Source organism: Telopea speciosissima, chromosome 9 (assembly GCF_018873765.1).
Source record: "Telopea speciosissima isolate NSW1024214 ecotype Mountain lineage chromosome 9, Tspe_v1, whole genome shotgun sequence".
NCBI classification, from domain to species: Eukaryota; Viridiplantae; Streptophyta; class Magnoliopsida; order Proteales; family Proteaceae; genus Telopea; species Telopea speciosissima.
The window spans coordinates 63,118,071-63,131,492 of NC_057924.1; the positions used below are offsets into that span (position 1 = coordinate 63,118,071).

At 39.1% G+C, this 13,422-nt stretch overlaps 1 protein-coding gene across 1 annotated transcript; it reads right to left on the reverse strand.

Moving 5' to 3' along the window:
- Positions 1–4,307: 4,307 nt before the first annotated feature.
- LOC122640631 (cyclin-A1-4-like) lies at positions 4,308–9,650 on the reverse strand. Its single transcript, XM_043833844.1, has 11 exons — positions 9,422–9,650; positions 8,055–8,433; positions 7,785–7,921; positions 6,710–6,802; positions 6,493–6,626; positions 6,292–6,367; positions 6,106–6,182; positions 5,969–6,002; positions 5,612–5,761; positions 4,606–4,740; positions 4,308–4,460 (listed from the first exon to the last, which is right to left on the reverse strand). Exons 1-11 carry the CDS (start codon positions 9,620–9,622, stop codon positions 4,389–4,391), a joined length of 1,488 nt encoding a protein of 495 aa, XP_043689779.1. The 5' UTR covers positions 9,623–9,650; the 3' UTR covers positions 4,308–4,388.
- Positions 9,651–13,422: the final 3,772 nt, after the last annotated feature.

Below are 13,422 nucleotides of genomic sequence, written 5' to 3' on the forward strand. Positions count from 1 at the left end.
TTGATATGGTACCTGATCACATCAATTGTTCTTGTTTACATTTTATTTCAAATATAAACAATTTTATATAAGGGAAAATTGCCTAGATCTACTATAGATAATAAAAAGATTTACAAAATTGGTAGATGTAAATTAATTATGTTTTACAGTCACAAGTTACAATGTTGAAAAGATTTACCAAATTCCCTTATAAGGAGAAAAACTCAATGAATATCCTAAACTACCCCTAGCATCCTTCTCTTTCAATTTTTTCCTTTATTTAACCTTTTACTTTTTAGTTTTTTATTGATCCTGCCCTTTGTTCTTTTTCTCCTTCCTCCGGTGAACATTTCTGTAACCACTCCTTCCTTCCTCCCCTACAACTCCGCACCACCACTGCCATCCACCTCCTCCCTCCCTCCTGTTCTTGACCCTTCTCTTCCCTGCAACCCCCCCCCCCAGTCCTGTGAAACCATTTCTTGCTTTCTATGGAGATCTACTTCTCCTTCCTTGCTGATGAGGGTGCACGTCTATCTAAGATGAAAGGCTACAAATGCTGCATATTGACCTACATGTTTTTTCGGGAAAAAAAAAACTACATTTTTAACCTAACCTTCTTTAGTTCTTCCCGACATGTGCCCCTCACAATGCCCTATGGAAAAACAATAGAATAAACTGATCAATGTTGAATTACCCTACCTGGAAAAAAGAAAAAAAAAGATAAACAGAAACTTTGGAGAAGTAATAAAGTCCTTAAAAGCTCATAAAGAGAGGGTTTTGGATATTTCCAAGCAAATTGGGAAAATTCAGAATGGATTGGGGATTGGATGCAAAACCGACAGGAAACGTCTAGATTAAAAGAATAATTTCAATGAATCTAAGCATGCGTTGATGGATGATGGCAAAGGGTTTACTCGGGCGAGGCAGAACATAAGAACATTACGGTTTTGAGTCCGAGAGAGGGATGAAGGGGTGGATGGAAGTGGCCGTGGCGGTGGTAGAGGTAGTGCGGGCCAATTTGCAGGGTGGAGGGTGGGGTGGGGGATGCAGGGGACGGCAGAGGGAGAAGGGGGAGGGGGTGGGACTAGTGGCGGAGGTGTTCTTCCATCGGAGGCAGACGAGAAGAAGAAATAAAAAATAAAAAATAGAAAAGTTAAATGAAAATACAGAGGGAAGAAAGAAGCATGCTAGGGGTATTTTAGGTTATTCCTCAAGCTTCTTTCACTCATATGGGGATTTGGAAAATCTTTTCAACATTACTATTTATGATTGTAAAACATAATTTTTTTGGGGTAAATTTCACGGACACCCCCTGTAAGTATATGAAATATCACAGACATATCAAACTTTAGAAAAATATCACAGACACCCCCTACTTTATGATTTTATTTCAACTTAGTCCACTCCATTAGGTCTGTGCAGTTAAGTCACTGTTAACTCTTTTTAAATGGCAAAATTACCCTTACCACAGGGTGAACTCCCCATAATACCCTTACATTCCAAAGCTCTTCTTCTCATCCAATCGTTCTCTTCTCCATAAATAAATAGGGAAAACGAACTGATTAATTAAAGTTATAAGAGAAAAGAGAAAACCATTTCCTTTTCTCTTTCTTTAATCTTCTTAATTGGATGTCCGTGATTAGTGGAAATTACAGTCAAATTTATTGTTTTACTTGGTTTCTCTTTCTTTCTTCTTTTCCGAAGAACACCACCAACCCAACACCAAAACAGCGACGTCGATCATGTCCTCGATAGAGCTCACGCAACTCTTGGTCATGCCGCTGCTTGGTGCCCTCTCACACTCCTGAACAGTGTTCTGAAGGATCTTCTCCATGCTAGAGTTCTCCGTCGCGTGGAAGATCTGTTTCAGCTCCGAAAATTGGGAAGTCGAGAATGTTAGAAAAAACTCTCTTTGAAGAAGGAAATTTCAAACTGCTTTGAACGCAATCTCGCTATCTTAAAGGAGATATTTGCCCCACACAACAAATTCACCTTCAGGAATCAACAAAGCAATGAAAGTAAAACACAAAACTCCTTTTAGAGATACTGAATTGTAAGAGAGAGATATATTTCGTTTGAACACAGGACTTCTATTTTATAGAAGTGGAGAGCACCTCTTCTGAATAGACATATCTATTCATTCTGTATCCATTAGATCGATTGCCATCCGATCTAACGGTCCAGATTAAACCGGAGATGAACCTGTTCACAACAGTCATATCCTATCAAACGTGACTGTAGGATCTTCTAAGTGCGTGCGTACGCCACTAACGCCTCTACAACCCATTGCCCACTCCGCGTGTGCGCGTGCGCGTGTGGGGATGATTATGCCATAGAATGTCTCCCTTTTCCGGTTTAATTCAAGAGATAAAAAAGATAATATAATAAATACCATTTATAACCCTTGTAGTTTACTGATGTGGGATTAAGGCATTTTTTTCAAAATAACAAAGTATTTATTTAATCTTTCATTTTATTACAATTTATCTAACAGAGAATTGTAGTTTCAATGCGATGGAACGAGGCAAGAACGATCTCTTTAGCATCTTGTCTTTGATGTCGGACATCGGCATTACAGTCCCCTGTTTCAGCATCAATTCACCGAAGAACTCCCTTGTTCTACCCACCTGTTCTTCGATTGAGCTGATTTTGTTTTACTTTAAGTTTCAGATTGTGGGGTTCGGTTCTTGTATTTGGCCAAAAGTCCACTATCACCTTTGTTTTCCTTTGACAGTGGTGTTCTCTGGAGAAGAAGAAGAAAGAAAACATTTATTCTTGAAATCACCCTTCTTCAACACCATGTTCCTCCGTCGAACAACATCTCCTGATTAATTAAAGGAAAACGAAGGTGATTCTCATATTTTCAAGCTTGATTTGATCTTCTCTCTTCTGTTCGCAAAATTTGTGCATGGTGACCACCGAGAAATTCATGAAACCTCCCTTAAATTTATTAAAAGAAAAAATAGTATTAAGTTGTGAAAACATTAACCAACTCGATCAAGACTCGGGTTTTCGTTCCCAGAAAACCCAAATCCCTTCATTTTTGTCTAAAAATTTTGATCGACATGATCAATGCTCAAAAGATTCTCTGCTGAGACTTAATGAACTACTTTAGCAGGGGAGGCGAGGTGACTGTTATTACCCTACGAGAAAAATCCGTAGTTGTGAAGACTGAGAGGTTAAAATTGGACATTTCAACTATGGGTGCTAACTGTGCTTAATGTCAGCGGGAAGGTTGATATTTTGACAAGATTTGATATGTCTCTCCCAATTGACTAACTTGTAGGGTTGTCCATGAAATTTACCTTTTTTTTTTGGTAAGAATTGTAAAACATAATTAACATCTACCCTTTTTATAAATCTTTTTTATATTGAGTAGATCTAAGCAATTTTCCGTTTATATAATAACAGGTGCCTTCACTTCTGGACTAATTTAAAAGTTGTGGACGGATTTGGAAAAAGTAGTTTGTGACGTACGGTTTTGTACATTTTATACTTTGAAGAACATAAGAAACAATAATGTTGTAGGGGAAAATTACCGAGAGTGGTCCAATGCGCATCGTGCGGCTGTGCACCATCCATGTGTGCACAGTGAGCCCCACCATGCACACATGGGTGGTGCATAGCCACACGATGCGCATAGATCCCCCAATACTGGGGGCGATAAAGATCCAATTATAGGTGGCATTTTATGCAAATTTTTGTAAACAAGAGAGAATTGTTTTAAGTACGACCCATACAGGTTTCTGTTTTTTCCTAGTTATTGAAACTTTTTTTTTATTAGTGTTCGCATACAGTATTTAAGGTCGATGCAAAAACATGGAAACACAAAATAAACTATGCCGGAACAGAAATGTTGCCAATACTCATGACAGCATTCTTTAAGTAGCAAAGCAAAATGTAACTTCACTCCCACAAATTCAACCACTAGAGATTAGCTGATTCTTAATCTTTAATTGCATGAAGGACTTGCACTGTTCTGTACATGACAAGTTCCACATCAGAATGAATTACAGATCCTAAAAAATCAGGAGCTAAAAACTCATAAGATTACAATCTTAATGAGCAATTTGAAACAGCAGAACTGGAGACGATCCACCATACACCATGCAACATGCACCACCATGCAAGAGGGGAACCGTTGGAAGAAACCAATTCAATAGCCAAATTGCAGATTTGTCCACCAAAAGATGATCCTCCAACAAGCATTGGAGTTGGTCTCATGTACGTGCCAATTACTGAAGTTTTTTAGAAGCATCAGATCTGGTCTAATGAATGTGCTAAGTTGCCCGAGTCAACTGACAGAATTGAAACTTGAGTTTATGTAAGTGCTAGTTGCTCAAGTCCTGCGCATTTCTCACAGAGATATTGAAGGCACTGGAACTGAACTCATGAATTGGCGGGTGTGCTTAGTTGGTCGAGTCTTGGAAATACTCTGGAGGCACTGAGGGTGGGCAGCACTTCTTGGCCACAAACTTGTACTAACACACATAATAGGCACGTCAGTTGGAAGTGGGTGTGACTAGGCCCCATCTAAACAATCCATAATCATTCTTTCAATGTTTTACTGTGTGTGTGTGTGTGTGTGTGTGTGAGAGAGAGAGAGAGAGAGAGAGATTTAGTTACCTTATGCTGACTATACTTCTCCTTGATTGCCGGTAAACCAGTATTATGACTATTACAAGCAAGATGGTGAAGAGCCTTAACACAGTCCCGCAGTTCAGAAGGCTTATACAATGTATAATGCCCAACGGTAGCATTCTGCAACATCCAGTTCAGAATAAAATCAAGATCAGAATTAAATCTTTGCAAAACCGTAGGCATGGTGGCCCTTGGTTTTGGGTCACATTGAGATGATGTGGCCAATATGGGCAGTTGGACAAAAGGCTGTCCTAGTGTTGTCCATATGTCAAATTTGGTTGTCCTACTCAATCATATAACCCACTTTATATTGAAAATTTCCCTTGTATTCAGTTGTTAAATCCATCCTGTCTTTCTTGATTATTTCAACCATTTCGGGCCCTGGTGCAACAGTAAGTTTGCTCCATTGTGACCAAGGGGTCATGGGTTTGAGTCTGGAAACAGTCTCTGTACGAAAGCAGGGGTAAGGTGCGTAAATTATGACCCTTCCCAGATCCCGCAGTGGCGGGAGCCTCGTGCACTGGGTACGCCCTTTTTTCGTCTTTAAGGATTCAAAGATCAGGATCAGAGAATGGATCTGCAGCCACCGATCCCGATCCAGCCCAATCCCAGACTGATTCCACAGGTATCAGCTGGATGGGTGACTGCTGATCCCAATCCAGATAGGTCGAACGGGCTGATCCAATCCCAATGCTTAAAACCCTGTGTCTTCTGCATGACAAAATCCATTTGACTTAAAAGTTGACAGGTGGTAGATAAGGGACCAACCTGTACACCAATTGTGGTACCAGAGAAGGTGCCACATGGTAGTTGTAACTTGTGAGTAGGCCATTGTGCCACCAGCTTCCCACAAACTTTCGATATGAATATTTTAGGACAGGGTTTTAAAAAAAGGAAGGGTTGGGGATAATTGGTACGCATTGAAAAATGCTTTTTATTTTAGTACTAAACAGGGTTTCTGAATTCTAATGACAAGAACACACATGCATACCCATGGTCTCTTTGACGGGTGGAGTATAAAGTTTGCCAAGAAAATTGCAGAAGCAGCTATCAGCGATGGAGCATAACGAAGCATGCCATACTCGAGGAGGGACAACTCTGCAAGGTAGTTGGTCAGGCATTCCAACTGCAACAATGAAACCTGGAATAGGACAGTGCACAGATGGACAATCGTCAATGGGCATTATGGACAGTACTGAAAACTTGTTAACAAGGACAGACACAAATTGCAATGTTTGCCATGGCATTAGTTGTGAAAATTTAAAAGAAAAAGAAGTCTCAATGACAGTGCTTCAAAAAGTGCCCTTGTTACATAGGTTAAAAGGGGCTACCAGTTTGTGGGACATACCTCGTTGCTTCCTTGAACAGCACGTACAAATCGCCTTTTTGATGTGCCAACAGAATAAAAGGTCAATAGAATTAACAATCTTTGTAATCATATCATAAATATGAAAATAGACAAGGCAGAAAAAAACTACTCATTACCTTAAAAAACATTTAACTGTTGGTGCTGTCATTTCGAACTTCAAGTAATTCAAAACAGCAGCCTCCATTTGCAAGACCTGTGACAACAAGACTGGAAGATATCATTTTACATATTCTTAAAAGAAAAGTAAACAACAGAAACAACAATTTGAAAAAGCATTCATGGATGGAAAACATAACAGGCACCTCTTCCTTGAAGTATGTGTTGTCTGTTATGTAACAGAACTCTTCTACCTGAGGTGCACAAATCTCCTCGTATTTACTGAAAGAGTTATTATCGATGGCTGTTAGTATCCACTGAACTCCTTTATCGCTGGATAGTTATAGGACATAAAACTGCAGAAAAAGAATAAATGAACAACAGAGGAAATGGAGTTTATATCTTACGCAGCTATCATCATGCAGGCAACACCAAGCAACTGTAACCTTTGCCTATTCATGACATTACCAGAAAGATAGCGATCAATGTAGTTAACAGTCAAATATAGTGTATCAGGTACGAGCCTGTATTCTTCAGCAACCTACAGTGGAAGACGGTAAGATTTTCATTAGAAAACAAAGAAATAAATAGATATTTTCAAAGTCAAAGGTTAAAATGGATTACCTCCACAAGCCAATCAATCATTATTGCACGCATGCTGGCGTTGATATCCCTCTGAACTTCTTCCATAAAGTTTGTGGAAGGCCTCTTCTTGGTCTGTTACACCCCAGGAAGTAAATAAATAAAGTGAATATAATATTTGAAATGAACTAGAACATGGAAGAAAAAGGGCCTTCTGATGCAAAAGGATGACAAAATTTCTTGGATTGGAGCCTTTTATTCTTGGATAGGAAACAAGTTTCTATTCTTCTTATTTCTCTTCGTTTTTTTCCTATGGCTGTGTGACTCTGCTTGCACACGTCAGGGAGAATGATGCCTGAGGCCCTGAATGCACACATGATGACACAAGATATTCCACATCTCTCCATATCAGTTATAGTTTGGGGCTGAGATATTCCACAACCCCCTAAAACATAATTCTTATAATTTTCCCAAATATAAATGACAAAATCTTCAGTCACTTTTCTAATAATTTTTACAAATTTAAGTATCAAAGAGAGTGGATAATATAATAGGGAAGGAGTTTTCTGTCCGAGAGTGTGGCCTACGCCAGCACTCCCATGTGTCTTTCTCTCTCCTCCTCAAAACAAGGGGCCAGAGGTGTCTTTTCATATAGGGAGGAGAGAGATAGACTCATGGGAATGATGGTGTAGGCCATACTCCCGGGCAGAGTTCTTTTTCCCAATATATTATTCAGGTCGTGAACCACTAAAATTTAAACATATTCATATTTACTGCAGTTTCACTAACAAGGGGGTGATATATTACTTTCAAACCACAGAATTATATATAAAAAGATAATTAGTACAGGACCACTGCTTATGCATTTCCTAACCCAGACAAAAAATCCAATCTCTACTCCCTCAAATCTTAGCAATAAACAATGATATTTAATCTCAGCAACAATTACATCAAATCATATTTCAGAATACATATTGAAACATAAAAGAAAATGAGAATAAATAGGACCAGCTCAGCATATACAGTATACTACACAAACTCTGGGTGAAGAAAACAAGAAAGAATCATAGAAAGCAGAAAAGAAAGGTTGTAGAACAGAAAAGAAAACACGTAGCACCTCAGATGCACGCAAGTGTTTGTAAATGTCACAGGCAATGGTAGCACATAGTTGTGGATCCTTGTAGTTGTCAGCAAACTCAACTATTTTGTCAGACAAATCCATTTCCATATGTATATCTCGCCTGCAGATATCCCCTGAAGAATAATATTAAACAGAAACAAGATGCTCAGAGTATAAAGTACACCATGAGAATTTCAAGTCAAAGAAAGTGAGCACCAAGCTTAAACAAAAATAAATAACTAAAAACCCATTAGTTAAAGTTGAGACCTGTTGCTGGTTCAATGTGATCCGAAATATATAGATTGTTACATGTTCTTCTCTCTATAAAAGCAACAGCTGAAGCATCAGCATTGTCGATGTATTCAATGTCCGAACTCTTCAAAGAGTCACATGTAGACATCATTTCATCCAAAGAGACTGAACCTCCATCCGATTGACTTGGAGAAATGTCCATGCTGCAAGGGGCTAGAGGCATCACATAACTGGATATAGGTCCATCACTTCTTTGTACAGAAACATGCTTGCAGGAAACAACTGTACTTGACTTCACAAAGGAGGATTCGGGCACAGAACTTCGAGCAAAAACTGTAGTTCGAACATCAGAAGATACCTTCTTTATTTTGGCAGTTTTAGTTGCAGATGGCGCCTTTTCAAAATAGCAAGCAGATTTGATTATTTTTTCTTTTTGTTGTTAAAATACAGAAAACTATATACTTTTCAAACCAGAGTGAGACCATAAACTCCTCCTAAGTGAACCTCAAAAATAAAAGGTGAACATCAGATTCCTGATTCCAATAATTGAGAAACAAACCATAAGAAGTAATTTGCTCAAGTAAAGAAAAGATCATTTGATACACATGATAGTGGCATCAGGGCATTACCAGTATGATCACCAGAGGTCCATTTTTTCTGGTTTGAAAATGATAAGACTTCAGTTTACTTACTTTCTAAAGTCGGAGTTCTCAGAAGATTTATATATTTAAAAGGGCATTTGTTTCCTCTGTTAGGTTGGATATTCTTTTTGATGGTCAAATAAGTTAGATCTTTCCCTCTCACACCACTTGTTGGCCAGGAGCAACTGTAACGGAGGACAATTATAGGGAGAACCCTCTAATATAGTGAACGCATTTGACAATTAAAGTTGTCTATTTCACTCCGAATCGCATTTCGCATTTAAAGTTGTCTATTTCACGCCGAAACGCAATTCAATTTTCCATAGCACTATCATTTACAGAATCCTGGTATTTCTTATTCACAATCATGCTTGCTGCGAAACTTAGAAACAAAGTTAAATCCATCACCGAGATAAAAGACCCAATTGTAACCCCCATCATCTTTTAAAGCCCACAGACTCAAGAAGACAAAAGGAAGAAAAGAAACGAGAAGAACCCATAACTTCCTTTTTGTTTCGGGGGGTGGGTGTTCAAAGCCAATCATGGCTACGAAAGAAACACCACAATTGATCAAATGCATTCATGAAGGCGGCATTGTTTTTTAAAGCTAGGTAGGGACCTTTTCTTCATAGCCATGGGAAAAGGATTAACAATTCAGGAAAGAAGAAGGCCAAAATATAAAATTAAACGGAGAATTAAAAAGAAAGGCTATAAACGATGAAAGTTGAGAGAGAGGCATACCTGAGTCGCCGCTGCTCCAGAGGGACGAACAGTGTTCCGAGACAAATTGTTCTGGTTGGTCAAGTTAGAGAGAGCCGGTCGTTTCTTGGCCTGCAGAGGCTGAACAGCAGAAACCTTGGTGGCATTTTCTAAGGACGCAGGCCTCTTGGCTGCGGACGAAGAGGGCGTGGAAAGCGAAGAACGGCGGTTTTGCGAGGACATGACTGACGGCGGAGAGAAGCAAAGACAAGAAACACGAGTTCGCTAAACCTAACTCTCCCTAAAGAAAGTGTGGAAGAGATAACAAACTCCGCCCAAGCTTCTCGCCTGCTGCTCAGAAACAAAGAAAGCAAGAAAGCCTAAGAGAAGTGAGACGACGAGCACACCAAGAACCCATAACCCTGTAAAAAATCTATTAGTGGGGAAAAAGGGATTTGTTTGATGAAGGATATGTATGTAAAGGCGGCGTTGTATTGTGCAAAATAATAATGGGATTGCGAATGATTGCAAGGGTTGGAGTGTCTTCAGTATTCACTCAATCACTCTTCAGTGTTGGAGTGTTTTGAGTGACAGACGAGATTTATTAACCTCTTTTTATTTAATGGATAGAGTTCACGGAAAAAGTGGAAGAAAGAAAGGACAAAAAAAAATAAAAAAAGAGATAATGTAACGAAACCAAGACGAAGAAGAAATACAAGACAACGCAGCACAATACGTGGAGCCTGGCTCTCTAGCTGTAGGAGATGGAGAGTGTGTGGTATGTGAGTACTGGGTATCCATTATTGAATTTTTATCCTCTCAATTGCATTGTCTGTACTTGATGTCAAGTACCTCTAATAATACATAGTATGTTCGGGTGAGATGGGGTTCACATGGGATCTACCTTTCTCTATTAGATGTACTTGAAGTCAAATACAGACAGTGTAATTGAGAGGATAATACACCGATCTAGTTTTTTTGTGATATTTGTCCTTTTTTTTTTTTTTTTTTTTGATAGGTAAGGGGGAGGAAAGATGTGAACGAGGAGGTCTTGGGTTCAATCGGCTTTTACGCACCACAAGCTACCAAGTGTGCTAAGCACTTGTTTACAATATATTTGTCCTTATTATTATTAAAAATGATATTTTTAGGGGGAAAGTGTTTTTTTTTTTTTAATTGTTGTCTGATGCCTCTGATGCTGAATTGCCAAATCTTCGGATCTTTATCTTCTTAATTACACTGCTTGTACTTGTCGTCAAGTACATCTAACAGAAGAGGCAGAAATGATTTTCCTACCCCCTTACCCGAACACATTGCCTGAGGTGGGATCCACGTGAGATCCACCTTCTTCTATTAGATGTACTTGACCTCAAGTATGAACAGTATAAATGAGAGGATAAAAATTTCAAATCCCCACCGTCTGTCTAAGAGAGCCAAAGAGGAGCGGGGTGTCAGAACGCCCTTTTTTTTTATCAAAAAAAAAATCAGAACGCTCTTTATGTCACTGTATGTCTGTATAGTCTCTCTCTCTCTCTACTTCATTTTAAATTTTGAATTCAAAACTCTTCCTATGGTATATTATGGTTCGTAATTTTTTGGGGGTAGGGGGTGTTAAAATAACAATGGGTTACCCAACTTAACCCCCCCTCTTGCAGTCTTGCTCAAAAAAAAAAAAATTAAACCTCCTACTCCATTAAAAAAGCGAGTAACACAGGAACTTTGTCCTAATGTCCACGATGGATTTTGATAATTTCCAATTTTTTTTTTGTGGAGTAAATTCTGAAATAAAGGATTAGAGGAGGGGGGAGAGAGCGACCAGAATCAGGACAGAAAGAAATTGGAAGCGCCTTGTTACATGCATGGTAGTCCTTAGCTTTTAGGATATTTTGGACTCTTGTGTGTGGAAACTCTAGTAACCGGTGATTAATATGTTGGGTCCTAATTTGTAGGGGAGTGGGAGTATAATTTGAATAAATCTTTAGATAAGATGAAGACGAGAGAAGACTTTCATCTCCAAGTATACCTCGGACGTAGCTCGCTTCTTTTTGGGTGTGAAACAGTGTCAAACCTTAAACACCCAACAAGCATTAGCTCTCCCTTACTCCAAGTCTTGGGCGTGTAGTGGGGTGTGTTACAGAAGTATTAATAATAGGGTGAGGTGGCAGCTCATCCTTCAGTTAGGAAGAAGTGGTTGTGAGCATATAGGAGTGTTTGTAGGCATGGGGTTTGTGGGTAGCTATATTATTTAAGTGTTGAATTGTAATGTGGAGATTATCAAGGAATTACTAATCAAGCTTTGACTTAGTTATTGGAAGTTGGTTTTCCCTCAAAGAAAACTAGTCTTTCTCTCTTTTTATCCACCCAAAATAGGTAGAAAGAAGAATACAGGCAAGGAGCAGGAGCTGTCAAACCCATCCTTGATAAAGTTCAAGGGTGCTGGGACTCTTCTACAGCCACCATGCGCATAACACGTCTGTAGCTAAAAGGTGGGCCACATATACAACAGAATGAGACTTTTTTTTTTTTTTTTTTGGTAAAGAACAGAATAAGAAATTAAAACAAAGAAATCATACATAAAAGAATGAGATAAAACTAAAACATCATCCACAACAACCATAGTGGCCCAGTCTAAAGAAAACGAAAATCGCCTAAGGACCAGACCACAGGATGACAGTCCGAGTGAACCATCAGGTGGGTAATCTACAAGCTGCATCTGAGAAGCAAGACATCACGATATATGGCATTAGCATTTGGGGCATCCACAAAGGAAGATTACAAGGTTTCTACAAAATAATGGGGCTATTTATATTATACATAAATCTCATAATATGCAACAGCTACCAAGTTAGTAAAAGTGTAAATCTGCCTTTCATTTTGTCGTTTACTCGTAGTATTGAGCCTTTAGCTTGTATACATTGTGATCTTTGGGGCAATGCTCCATTTACTAGTGTTCAGAAATTTCAATACCATGCGTTGTTTGTTGATGATTACTCAAGGTACAGTTGGATTTATCCTTTTAGACGAAAATCTGAGTTTTTAAGGTGTTTGTTCAGTTTCAAAATATAGTAGAGAGACAATTTAGTACGCAAATCAAAGTTTTTCAGTCTGATGGTGGTGGCGAGTTTTCAAATACAGGCTTAGTCAAGCTTGTGTTTTCCTTATTTGAGAGACTATGCAACATCTAAGTTTGATCGTCACTCTCTCTTGTGCATCTTTTTGGGTTACAGTGATGGGCACAAGGGCTATCGCTGTCTTCACTACTCCATAGGCCGAGTGTATATTTCACAATATGTTATGTTTAATGAAACTGGATGAGTTTATATTTCACGGCATGTTATTTTTAATGAAACTATTTTTCCTCCTCAGAGGCATTCTGGTAGGACCCCTCTCTCACAAGATGTCTCTACGACTACTAATTTCTGCACCTTTGAAAGATGGATATAGCCTCAGATTCATACTCCAGGATCAGTCTCACAAGAGCCGGCCTCTTTCGTCTTCACAATATCAGGTTCCTATTTCAATTCCATTGCCTTCAGGGTTCCACCCAATTCTCACCAGGATTGATTCATTCCAACAACATCGGTCCATGGTTTACACCACCTCCAAATCAGATTGCTCCTCCGTGTCAAGTTGTTCAACCCATGTATGTTACTCTCATAGTTCAGCCTCTGCAACCATCCCATGTCCTTCCTCTACTGCGTCATCTGGTTAACTACCCATTACAACAGACTCTCAGCCTCTGCAACAATTCCGTGTCTTTTCCTCTGCTTCTTCTGGGTCCATTCTTCCATCTCCCTCTTCCTCTGTTTCTATTTCTCCCATTCCAACTTCTACATCTTATCCTATGGTTACCAGTAACTAACTTGGGGTTGTCAAACCTAACCCTAAATATGCTCTTGCTTCAACCACATACCTACAGAACCTAAATCTGCCAAATCAGCTCTCTATCATGCTGTTTGGTGTGTTGCTATGCTTGAGGAAATGGATGCTTTAGCTTTAGCTCAAAGCAACAAATGGATGTTGTTACCAACAGTTGCCTAGTG

Coding starts and splice junctions, on each gene's coding strand:
- LOC122640631 (XM_043833844.1), bottom strand. CDS start 9,622: ATGTCCTCGCAAAACCGCCGTTCTTCGCTTTCCACGCCCTCTTCGTCC. Junction 7,922..8,054: donor TCACATTGAACCAGCAACAG/GTCTCAACTTTA, acceptor ATTATTCTTCAG/GGGATATCTGCAGGCGAGAT. Junction 6,368..6,492: donor GCCTGCATGATGATAGCTGC/GTAAGATATAAA, acceptor TAACTCTTTCAG/TAAATACGAGGAGATTTGTG.